Source organism: Xiphophorus hellerii, chromosome 12 (genome assembly GCF_003331165.1).
Source record: "Xiphophorus hellerii strain 12219 chromosome 12, Xiphophorus_hellerii-4.1, whole genome shotgun sequence".
Classification (NCBI taxonomy): Eukaryota; Metazoa; Chordata; class Actinopteri; order Cyprinodontiformes; family Poeciliidae; genus Xiphophorus; species Xiphophorus hellerii.
The window spans coordinates 23899324-23911961 of NC_045683.1; the positions used below are offsets into that span (position 1 = coordinate 23899324).

At 39.1% G+C, this 12638-nt stretch overlaps 1 protein-coding gene across 3 annotated transcripts; it reads right to left on the bottom strand.

The window, feature by feature from the left end:
• Positions 1-1825: 1825 nt before the first annotated feature.
• slc20a1a (solute carrier family 20 member 1a) lies at positions 1826-11859 on the bottom strand. Of its 3 annotated transcripts, none has more exons than XM_032579765.1 (12): positions 11723-11859; positions 9905-10031; positions 9432-9802; positions 9202-9342; positions 9008-9093; positions 7923-8019; positions 6754-6873; positions 5582-5785; positions 4973-5426; positions 4713-4898; positions 4542-4626; positions 1826-3144 (listed from the first exon to the last, which is right to left on the bottom strand). In XM_032579765.1, the coding sequence occupies exons 3-12, from the start codon at positions 9778-9780 to the stop codon at positions 2989-2991; spliced, it is 1878 nt and encodes a 625-aa protein (XP_032435656.1). In that variant the 5' UTR covers positions 9781-9802; positions 9905-10031; positions 11723-11859; the 3' UTR covers positions 1826-2988. The 3 variants fall into 3 exon arrangements, with proteins under 3 accessions (XP_032435656.1, XP_032435655.1, XP_032435654.1); XM_032579764.1 differs by having other exon boundaries at positions 4973-5444; positions 9432-9799; positions 11723-11858; XM_032579763.1 differs by having other exon boundaries at positions 4973-5444; positions 11723-11857.
• Positions 11860-12638: the final 779 nt, after the last annotated feature.

Here is a 12638-nt window from a genome sequence, read left to right on the forward strand (position 1 = left end):
AACACTTTTATTTGACGGGTTGTGAATAAGACTGTCATGACATCGTCGTAAACATGACATAACACCTGTCATGAACATGAGTACGTCTTCATGAATATTTATGACTGTTGTCATAAAGTGTCATTCGGTAAATCATGACACTTTAAATACAAAGTTGACATTATTCAAAATGTCTTTGTTATGACAACTTGACATTAACCAAGAAATCATGATCTGACATAAATTTGTTATAAAAGTATTACTGATTAAACTTTAAAAGTTATGTAGCATTATGTTATTAAAGCTAAAGTTTAATCAGTAATACATCTATAACAAATTTATGTCAGATCATGATTTCTTGGTTTCCTGCCTCTCGCCTGGAACGTTAGCTGGAGATAAGCACCAGCACCCCTCCCAACCCTACTAGAGACAAGGGTGTTAGAAAATGGATGGATGGGTGGATGGATGGATGGATGGATGGATGGATGGATGGATGGATGGATGGATGGATGGATGGATGGATGGATGGCTGTCTTATTTTAAAATACATTTTCTCTTCATTAGTTTCAATGATTATTCTTCTTAGCCTGCCTGATTGTAAAGGGTCACTCACTGGTCTCATAATGTGAGAATTACACAAGTGTGTTGCCTGGTTACATGGAGAGATCAGTGTGATGAAAAAACATGTTCTTCCTTTTTTTTACCACAACAACAATAGCGACTCTAGCTTTACAAAACAGCGCCATCACGTGGAATGTTGGTGTTAGTGAACTGAGAACTAAAAAACAAAGCAACTTTATGATAGACGTTTGTCTGAAGCCTTTTTTTTTTTTTTTGCTGTGGACTTTTGGAAATGAAACCTATTTTAATTATTATATACTGGCAAAGCAACAGAACGGAAGCAAAATCTGGAAAATGTTTATTCTATAGAGGTTGCTTTGTGTTACTCAAGTTTCTTTTGCAATTTTCTTCCTACTTTCAGATCAGTCAGGTTCATCTCTGGGATGAGTCTTTAACACAGACTCAGCCATCTTTATCTATTTAAAAAAAAGGTTTTGTTACATTGAGATATTTTAGGAAACAACAAATTGAACTTCAGTAGCAGTCAAAATTGGAACAACACCCAAATCCAACCACACCTTTACCTGATGTGTCAAAGTCCAGAATGACCAGCCTTATTTATAATCCAGGCAGTGTCAGAAATTAGCCATGTGCAGCCTGAGACAAAACAATGCATTTTCTTAAGGGTCACATTATGTCTCTTCTGATACTCCAGTGCTGTTTTTCACTGCTGGCAGAGCTACACTAGCAAACAGACAGAGACCAAAGAAAGAATATCCGTCATGTTGCAAGATTAAAATGGATATATAAATGCAAAAAAAAAAAAAGAATGAGAAAGGCTGAACCTGCCTTGCAGAAGGACCTGGGTTGGAATCATGGTCTGGGGTCCGTCTGCGTGGGTTCTCTCCTGGTTCTCTTCTCGTTACAGTCGAAAAGCATGCATGTTAGGTTATTTGGTCTTTCTAGGTTGCACTTAGGTGTGAGTGTGTACATTCATGGCTATTTGTCCTGAGTGTCTCTGTTTTCCCCTCTGAAGGTCAGGCAACCTTTCCCACCTTTTCTGTAGCACACTGCCTGATGCCATCCTGGAGAGAGACATTTGCATGTCTGGGTGGATGGTTTATAGAAAGTACGGATAAAGGTCATTGTTAAGGGAAATCAAGCAAGGCAGGTAATGCAACTCGAAATCAAATCCGACTTTTACTCATATTTGCTAGAACAGGGCTTAGGGACCTTTGTTTGGCCAGTGTGAATGAGCAGCACGTGAGCAATGACACATAACAGGAACAGCAGGAAAGTGGTTTTATTAAAAATACCTTTCAATAACAATGCACCATGAGTAATTTGCTTATATGTAAACTTTCTGCATTCAGACTTGTGCCTGCACTAATGATTCTGTGTGATTTCCTGTTTGCTTTCTGTTCTCATCTCCCAGTTTGGACCTGTTTACCTTGTGAAATGTCGTGAGGTGAGATTTGTTGAGAACTGGTGCTACACACTAAAAATAAATAAAATTTAATTGTTCACAATTATTGTTCCAATGTACACATGTTTGACTGATTTATAAAAGTCTCGGTATCACCATATTATTGTCCCCTTTGGGATTTTTTTCCATGCAGCAGGATAGGGGGAAAAATACTAAAGAAAAAAACAAACAAACAAACAAACACAGAGATAATCATACAACAACATTGGAAAAACATTTAAAAAATCTATCAAATATCAATGAAACAAATAGACTACACACATGTGAAGTAATGTTCACATTATGTTTTCGATGCAATCTGACTGAGCTTGAACTGTTTATCTATAGACCTTTGCAGAAATAGCACCACCTTGTGGTGAAATTAAAAAGAAATTACAATTCATCTGAATTGTAATTCACGTTGTACTTTTATTTGAAATATTATTAAATGTGTATGAGTGCAGAACAAATATGTATACATATACATAGATATTATAACAAACACAAACTAAGCAAACCTGTTAATTTTGTTCTATTATTTTTATAATTTGAAATTTAAGCTCAGAGTATTTTTCCCCCCACAGAACAATGTGAAGTGAATATTTTCTTTTCATACATACTCTGAAATCACTTCTCATGAAACAACTCTTTCCATTCAAATATGTTCAATAATTTAATTTCCATTCAAGCTATTGGCTACTGCATACTCTTGATCGTCAGAAAACTGATTTGGATTATACACGTAATTTTTATACAAATATACAGAGGAATATACTGTACATGATCGCAGTCTTTTGGACAGCTGAACAGTGTTACTAAAACTCCATGTCATTCTTGAAAACATTCCTATAAAATGATGGATGGAGATAAAATTACGCTAAATGATAAATCAATCATTAGCAGGTAACAAAGTGAAAGCATATTTTTTAAGAAACTGGTGAAAGTAGAGAGCGGGAAGCTAACAGTGCTTCAAGATGGGGGTTTTACAGAATAACATATACAAAGAGAGCCATAATGGCAGCGCTGATGAGCCCAGAGATGGGAACTGTGACAAACCAGGCGATGAAGATGTTCCTGAACAGACGCCAGTCAACTGATTTCCTGGAGCGCAGCCACCCGACGGCCACCACAGATCCCACCTGTGTGCAAGTAAGAGTTACTGGAAGAATGAAAACATCTTTCCACTTGAACTTTTAACTTTTGTGATCAAACAACCACAAACCTGAATATAATTTATTGATTTTTGATGTGATATAGCAACAAAATGAAGTGCATGATGATGAAAAGGACGTGTTTAAAAATTCCTCACAATTTAACAACCTGAAGCTCCGGGTGTTAAGCCCACTTTAAAGAAATACCCTAAAATAAAACTGAGTCCAACCAACTGTCTGTAGAAGTCAACTAATTAGAAAAATACACCAACTCCAGCATAAAGCATGCGTCATTGTCAATTTGGTGCTGTGGAGTTGATTTTCTTCATCCAGAGCAGAGAAGCTGGATGAAGGTAAACACATTTTCAGAGTAATCCCTGCAGTAAACCTGCTGGAGGTTTGTATCAAAGCATATTTGTTCGTTTGAATGGTCCAGTCAAAGTAAAGACCTAAATTGAATTCAAATCTGTAGCAAGACTTAAAATACGCAGTTTTGATGGATGCTTTCCATTAAACTTTTGAAATATTTTTTCAGTCTTTAAATGTGCAGAGAGACATCGCCCAAAAGACTTGCAACTGTAATCAGAAGCCAATTTTGGTACTTGGCACTAAAATAAAGGTTTATTTCTCAAAGTTTTTGCTTCAAGAACATAGACTGCATTTGATCATCAATCTTTGAATCATCTATAATTTTTGCAAAGCACCAGGCTAGCATCCAAAAACCCAAAAGCTGGGAAAAAAACAACAAAAAAGTACAATTTTGCTTGTTTTGTGTTGATCCATCACACAAAATCCTAATGAAATAGATTTAAGTTTATGGTTGTTTGTTACATGCAGAGGCAGCTGCATGTAGGATTTCCCCCCCAATTCAGGTTGCTGCTGAGCTCCGGCGGGTTAAGCAGGCCCAGCTGGTTTCACTCTGCCTCTTGATTAGCAGGGTATAAGACTAGCTGGGAAACTGACTTTCAGGGCCTCTTGGCCAATTGGGCAGCATGTGTGCTGCAGCTTTGTGGTGCTGTGATGGAGGAGTTGTCTGCTAGAAACCCTGGTTTTTGTTGTTATTCTCCCCTTTCTTTTCTTTTAGGTTCTCATTTTCACCTTTGAGACTTCTTCCAATCCCACTTAAAGAATAAACCTTTAACTTTACCCTCCTGGTTTTGTCTCTTTTTCCCCCCTGGTTTATCTATTGTTACAGCCCCCCTCCAAAACCCTTAGACTGCCTTGGGGATGTAACATTGTTACATAAAAAAAATGGAAAAAAAATTCAAGGGGTGTGATTATGTTTGCAAGTTAAGCATTTTTGTGATATATGACTTTCATAACATGCTCAGAGCTCACCTCTCTATCTGTTTGTGATAAAGGATCAGAGATTTTAGCTTTATTACCTTGCAATGTGTCGTGCTGACAGGAAGACCAATATTAGATGCTACAACGACCGTGGCAGCTGAAGCCAGCTCGATACTGAATCCACTGCAGAGAAAGGAGAAGTTTATTTTGGTTTAACTACCTGATAAATCATCACTTCTGCTCAGACGGGGCATAGCTACGAGGCATACCTTGAGGGTGTAATGGGGGTCAGGTCTTTACCCATGGTCTGGATCACCCTCCGACCCCAAACCCAGAGACCAGCACAGATTCCTACTCCGCCGTATAGGAGCAACCAGATGGGAGTGGGAGCATTCGACACCACAGACCCACTCTCATAGAGAAGCCACAGGGCTACCAGTGGGCCAATAGCATTGCTAGAGAAGGAAATTAAATGTAAATCATTAAAAAGATCATACTTAGGCACACTGAAAAAAACACCCTTGCTTACCTGACGTCATTTCCCCCATGAGCAAAGGAGCCGAAACATGCAGTTAGTATTTGCAAAAACTGGAAAAGCAAAGAAACTGCAGGTTGGTCGATCTCCAGCTCGTCTTCCGCCTCAGCAACGCTTGCGTCGGCTTCCTGCGTCGCGCTCCCGTCCGGGACAGTGCTTCCAGTGGTCACTGCTGAGTTGTAGCTGCTGTAGCTGTCCACCCGAGGTCTCCTCTGAAAGCCGGTGTCCACGTCTCTGTATTTAGGATCGCCTTGGATACCGTATATAGCCATGGTGTAGGATGTGTAGCTGTTGTTCCTCCGCATGGGTCGCTCCTCTGTGTCACTGTCACCGATGCAGTCCCCAACCTTGGCCTTGTGGAGCTTGTGCAGCAGGTCTTTGTAAAGGCCAGAGTCCTTGTGGATGGTATGGGAGCGTCCACTGTGGGGATCGGTGATCGTCATGTGGCCTACAGAGCCATTCAGAACTGTGGGAAAATCTCTCTTATAATATTGTCTTGCTAATTGGTCGGTCGTAACTGCTTGTGGTGTAACCACATCTTGATAACTGTGACACTGGTGTGAAAAATGTAACATTTCCAGCACCAGATTTAAAAATTCTCACCGTTAGAGATGTCAAGATCTTTGGATTCTATGTCGCTGTTTAGATCAGTCTCCTCTGAGCCTCCCAGTTTAAAGGCCACCTTCTGGGTTTCTACCGGAGGGTTCTGCAGATGGAGGTCAGACGGGATTTGAGGTTGTTCTGCTGGAGGTTTGCTCGAGTTCTTCTCCATTAATGGAGTCTCATAGGGAGCAGGAGCTGTTTCACCTGAAAAGTGAGACGTTACGAGTCAAACAGCTTTGTTGCAGACAGTTATACTGCAGCAGAATTTACAGATTTATTAAATTGAATTTATTGCTGGTGGATCCGTGGTGATAGATTATGTAATCGTACAATGGTTTATGGGATTTTATGTGGTAGACCAACACAAAGAAGTGCATAAATGCATAGTTATGGCTGTGCGATGTTTTTGAAGTATTTCCTCACTGTGCGTGCACATCAAGAGACTGAATATTGTGCTAATTTCTCTTTGCAAAATTGCTCAAGTGACTAAATAACAGGGAGAAGTAATCGCAGGAATGTTTGATATGGGATCCAAACAGGGTTGTCAACAAGACTAAAAAAGTAAACAACACTACAAAATGATCATTGTGCAAAATCAAAGTCCTAAGGACCACAACACTCTGTCCATGCTGAGGTAAAAATAGTCCCCCGAGCATGATGCTGCCACCACTATTTTCTGCAATCATCAGGGTGATGAGCAGTTCAGTCGTAGTCTTATTTAACCAGAACTGGGTTTATCGTTCTACAACAAAATCCTGCTTTAAATTTCTCCACATCTTTTACCCTGGCCTGTCTGCTGTGTGGAACAGATGGATTTATACTCATAATAAAGAAACACACAATTTGACTCTATTTATTCATTAGAGAAGGTCTAAACTCTGCTACATTTCTTTACGTATATCAGAATACAGAGTGTTGAAATTACTTGTACACTTTGAATATCATGTATCTTTTTTTTTTCCAGTTGTTTGCTACTTTCTGTTGATGTATCAATAAATTACCAATAAAATACACTGAGGTTTTTGGTCGCAACGTGACAAAACGTTAAAGAGTTGAGTGGGCGTGATTTCTTCTGTGAAGCACTGTACTTCCTAGTCAGTAGTTCAACAGTTTCATCCTCGAATCTAGAATGTTTGTGCAATGTTTACTGAAGCTGTCTCTGTTACACTCACGTTCAATTTTCTTCTTGAGGCGTGGACAGACAACAAACCAAACAACCAGAGCGGTGATGATGGCACAGCCCAGAGAAATGCACAGAGTGCCCCACCAGGGCATCCTGTCAAAGCCAAGCACTATGGACAAAGGAAAAGAGACATGTCAGAAAAGGTTGCCTCAGGAAAAAAAAAAAAAACACAAACAGAACCTCGTGTCCATTTATTTTTTGCCTTCATGCTCTAAAATTGAAAAGCAACCAAACCTGTCTTACTAAAATTACATCGCCTTAGAAGCAGGACAGCAGGTGTCCAACATAACAAGTTAGTCATGTAATTTGTAGAAAATTATCCAATTTTTCTTAAACGTTCCCTCCTCAGATGCCAGCATGTCTTTCTGTTTAAAGGCGGCAGTATCAGGGAAAGTGCACACTCCTCTAATCAGATACTGAGGAAGAGGCCAGTCTTGCGGCATGGTGATAAAAACTCAGTTGGTGGAAGTTTTAATAATTCCTCTTCTCTTCTAATATTTGTACTACACATACAGTGTGATGTTGTTTTCTGCCTTTTGAAGGTGGATTAAAATGAGCTTAATCTTTCTTTCTTGTGAGCAGCTGGATCATAACACCAAATAAGCCCGAGCAACACTATGGGTGTAGCCTATCTCTAACGTACATGCTAAACCGGACTGGCCTCAAACACTGCATGCGAGGCGTGCAAGAAGATAATCTCATTCCAGTTCAAGAAAACTCAACAGAACTAATGGATTTCCATCAAACTTGCAAGAGATAACCGCAACGACCTTCTGCACGATATGATCATGAAAAGATGCACAGTACTTTTGTACAACAGGACTATTTTGGACATTTTCTGCCACAGTGGTGTGCAGTCAGGCGCCCTTTTGAAAAGTCCAATCCTGCCAATGAATACCAATGGGGCTTTCAAAAATCCATTCAATAGGGGATTATTTTATTCTGTTCTCTTGTACCTCATTAATTTTACATCAAGCCTAGTATGGGGATGTTTTTTGTAATTAATACAGATATTAGTAAGGAATAAAGTTAATAATCTAATACATTTTCATTCTTTGGATCGTAATTTTGTCATGAACCGTCCTTGATATTTCCTCCGGCTCATTTGGAGAAAATATCAAGTGACTTTCTGGCTTGGTGTGCCTATGTGATACTCACGTGGAGCTCCGGTGAACATGATGGAGAAGAGGTTGATGCCCATAGTGATGCCATAGAAGACAGGAAGGGCTCTCAGTCCATTTGGTACAGGGTTAGACTGTGGGGAAAAAAAGAGACCTTTTGTAATTCTAAATCAAGTGCAGTTTCCTAACAAGAAATGGGTATGAAAACTGAGCACGTTCAAGGTTGTGAAGTAAATGTCCATCTGAAAGTCTTTGTTCCTGTTTTCTTTAAGTTTAGCCTTTAAGAGTAAAGTTTGCTCTGATCAGGCAGAAGTGTCAGATTATTATGAATTGGATATTTCAGTGAAGTCAATCGATCCTAAAAGTGTTCTCTCACAGTCTGGGAGAACATGTGGATTTGGTACAGACCTCAAATCCAAATTCACCTTGTTCCACTTTAAAACTGGAAATCTGAGGGATCAGTGACATGTTAATTACTATTAGCAACACAAGCTAATAATTTTTTTTTCGTAGTATTTCGTGCATTCCAACCGTAACACGCAATGCTAACAGAGGTTGTAGTGGACTAGGTGTGTGTACTATATTATGAGATATGAAATATCAGAAGTTCAAATAGACAACTTTTAGGCAGTTGCTGCAGCTGTCACTACATTTTACGTTTTAAGACAACCACTTTGGATTCTGAAGTCGGGGTGGGTAAAAGAAGTCTGACTTTTCCATTTCTGCCATTTATTTTCCCAATGTGTAGCTTGAACATTTTAACAGCTGTGTTGAAAAATGAATAGCACAAAAATAAAATATCAAGCAAACTGAAAAAATCCAAAGTCTTGCTGTATTGATGTTTCAAAATGTCTGCCATGATGGTGGTACTTAGTAGGCTTAGTATTGAGGCGGTGCTTTCAACAAATAGTTAAAATCTACAGCTGGAATGTAAATAATAATGTACACTTTGTGTACATTATTATTTACTTTGTGTACATTATTATTTACATGAAACGATGCTCAGCCAGGACTGAAACAGTACTACAACTATAATAATGTAACAAATAACAAAACAAGAATATTAAATATGATTTATCATTTCATGATCTAATCACACAGCTCCTTGCTTTATTTACTTACCTTATTCAGGATGAATTTGCGGACGAAATAAAAGAGAATTGCCGACATGATTCCCGACAGAACAGGCGACAGGAACCATGATGCCACTTTAAACAGAACATTTCACGTACAATTTATTTACTGACTTGGATTTTAGTTTTTGTAGATTATTCTTCCTTTTTGCTGGAATACTTGGAAAGAGAAAGTCTGTTTACCAATGCGAAGTAGTTCCATCCATTTGACCCCCTTGGGGCCTCTCGCTACCATTGAAAAGCCAATTGTGGCCCCAACAATGCAGTGGGTTCCAGAGATGGGGAGCTTCAGGAACGAAGCAGTCAGCTGCCACACGGCAGAGCCTGTGGCACAAAAACACCAGCTGAGCTTTTGTTTATGGCCTAAAGGTTCGCACTTTCAAAACGAAAACAAAATCTGTGTGAAGGCTCACCACACATGGCACTTATCGAGCCCGCCATGAGCACGTGCTCTGAGCCGTTGTACATGCGCACATCGATGATCCCCTGACGGATGGTCTCGCTGACCTTTGCCCCCAACAGCACCGAGCCCACCGTCTCAAAGATGGTGGCCAGGATGCAGGCCTGCCGCAGGGTGACCACTCCGGAGCCCACCGCCGTGCCGAAGGAGTTGGCGACGTCGTTGGCTCCCACCGAAAACGCCAGGATGAAGGCAATGATGAATCCGACCACCAAGAGCCAAAGGTAGTCCGACATGTCTGACCGGGAGACCAGAGCTACAGTGGTGGCAGCAGCCAACGTTGCTAGAGTAGTTGTATCCATGAGTATTCTCAATGTTATTCTACTAAAAAAAAACAAAAAACTAATTTGTTGTTTGATAGTAACTTTTGAGGTAGTATGTATCAATAAATAATAACAAAAACTCTAAGACTTAGAACAAACTAACCTAGTAGTGGAAAATTGATTAAATCTATTGCTAGCTGGGTATGCAGGGTTTTTCTGTGAGGCTCATTATGAAATGACCCTGTATGGAAATGGGAGAAGAGTCCATTGTGATCCTGAGATGATTCACGCTGCAAAAACACAGATATATATGAGTCAGTATAGGCATCATCCCATAGACAAGCAAACACTAAGCTGAGTTACACATTAACAAGCCCAAACAACCCAACAAAAAACAAGCGGCACGCATCCTTTACCTTGACATGCATGATTTACTCAAATATGGCGGGGTTTAGGGGGAGGAGCTATTCCTGCCAGTAAAATAAAAGCACTTTCTTTGACTGGTGAACAAAATGGCTCAATCAGGAATAAATAGCGCTAAAAATAACTTTACAGCAGAGTGTGTCAGAGGAAGCAGAGAGCACTGAAGTTAACTGGAATATGTTTTGGAGGGCAAGAGCTCATGGGTGTATTTAAGCCTTTAATGCCTCAATCAGGTTATTCCCATGGCGATAAAAGAGAAGAACCTTTTAAATGATTTAATGATCAAATCCACATTAAGTCCACTGATGCCGAGGTACGGCATATAATTAATTTACAACACACTGATCGATGCAAAATCTGAACTTGTTCAGCATGCTCTCAGGAGGTTCTAAGTGAGCTCACCCTGAAATTGATTTGCTGCAATAGAGAGTGTCTTTTTAGAATTTTTTTAATCTAACAAAACTTAATGACTCATCTGCTTTTATAGGTGTTGTCAGTTATGGTTCTTGCATTGAAGGTGGCCAGGCCAAGCACCTCTAGTGACCTCATTTTTTTTTTGATTGCTACAAAGTAAAAGTTTGTAGCATTTTTTTTTTTTTTTGATTGCTACAAAGTAAAAGTTTTAACCAATTTGTAAGAACCTGTGATCGGTGTAGAATGATTCTGTTCAGTTTCGAATGATGCATAAAGTGTGGTTTTCATGCTTTACTCAAATATGCATAATAAGAGTATGCAAAGACCAAAGAATTATGCAGAGAAATGTTTCTACAGCATTGTTAATTGTATTTATTTAAAAACGCACTGCAAACGTTCGGCAAATTTTAAAAAATGTTGCGCATGCATACCCAACCTTGGGACACAAAGTCACATAAATTAGCTTGAAAGCATATATTAATTGTAAATGGGAATTTGAGTTTACAAAAAAATAACTTGCTGCAGTTATTTAAGACTTGAATCCTTAAATTTACTTTTAAAAAGAGAAATAAAGAAACTAAACTTTTTTGTTGTTCCCTTCAATAGATTTTTATATGCAGCCAAGCTTTTTCTGTATTTAAAGCACATAGAGGGTAAATGTTTGCATAATGTTTGTATTTGTACTGTATATTTGTTTAAGGTTCAATAACTAACAAGGCACATGCCTGAAATATCTTAAGTGAAAGTAATTCAGAAATTGCTTTCCCTTAATACCTTTTAACACAAGGGCTGAAGTCACTAAGCCTCTGTAATAATATAATTTTTATATCAATAAAAGTAAAATTTTGAAATTATATAATCCCTTAGATTCTGACATCCATTTTTCATATCAAGTTCAGACTAATAGGGGAAAAAAGTATTGTGGAAACTTATACAAAAAGAACAATTTTTTTTCATAAATAAATAAATAAAGCACCTAATAGTTTTGGAATAACTGTCGTAAAAAAACAGCAACAATAGTCAGTAGTTTTGAGCCAGTTTTCATCAGGTGGTATGTTAATCTCCTTAGTTGCCCTTACATAATTCAAAGAGACCACATAAAAATGCAAGCCACTCTATAAAGTGGAAAAAAAGCGACACTCACGTGAGAGACGTGCAGTTTCCCTCGGCGTGTTGGTGTCTGTCCTCAGGCTGCTGCTGTCAGCTGTGAGCAGGATGACCACGCAGGCTGAGGGGGCAGAGCAGCGGCCTGTAGCATTAGTGGGGCTTCTGCTGGGGGCTGCTTTATATGCCGAGCCGAGAACACGCCTTTTCACTCCGGTCATGGGACAGCTGCCGTGCAGAAGCTAATGTTTAGCCTGTTTGTTGACAGGGTGCAGAATAATTACAGCTGTGTGCTGATTATCTTGTCTTATTTTATCCTCAAATTATGCTGTACCTCTACGTCCGAAATAAGAAAGAGAAAAAGCTATTGCTATGACGAATATAATCTATTTTCTAATTCAGGTCATACTACTCTTTGGACGATAATGCAATTTCGCACAGTATATCAAGACAGTATAAGGTCAAAAACGTGAACACAGGAGAGTGCACTTTGGAGACACCTGCTGGCCAATTATCGCATAGCAGCCCCCAAAACCTAGAAAAATCCCGATTGGAACTGGAGCCAAGATTTTATGAGATCATAATTGACGCACCTCTTCTGTTTTTAGCCCTACTCATCAGTCTGCAAAGCACTAATCTGCCCAGACATTTTTTTTTTTGCATGCTCTCAATTTAACAACCCTAAATCAGGTTTTGTGTAAGGTGACCATATAATTTATCTAACTTTGTTCCCAGATTACTCACCTTACATTACCTATTAAATGAATAGTAGTAAATTAATAACAAAGGTCATTTCTTACTCTGACTCACTCATCTGGTGTTGCCATCATGACTGGAGTGCAGTATTTCAGCTCAGACTTAACAGAGCTGGGAAGGAGGGGCAAGTTTAATCACCTGGTTACCAGCACACACAGAAGATGGTAATTTATCCACTGATTAATTTACTTTTGCAGAAT

Coding starts and splice junctions, on each gene's coding strand:
- slc20a1a (XM_032579764.1), bottom strand. CDS start 9,780: ATGGATACAACTACTCTAGCAACGTTGGCTGCTGCCACCACTGTAGCT. Junction 9,094..9,201: donor GATGGAACTACTTCGCATTG/GTAAACAGACTT, acceptor TTCTGTTTAAAG/TGGCATCATGGTTCCTGTCG. Junction 5,786..6,753: donor CCTCAAGAAGAAAATTGAAC/GTGAGTGTAACA, acceptor CTCACTTTTCAG/GTGAAACAGCTCCTGCTCCC.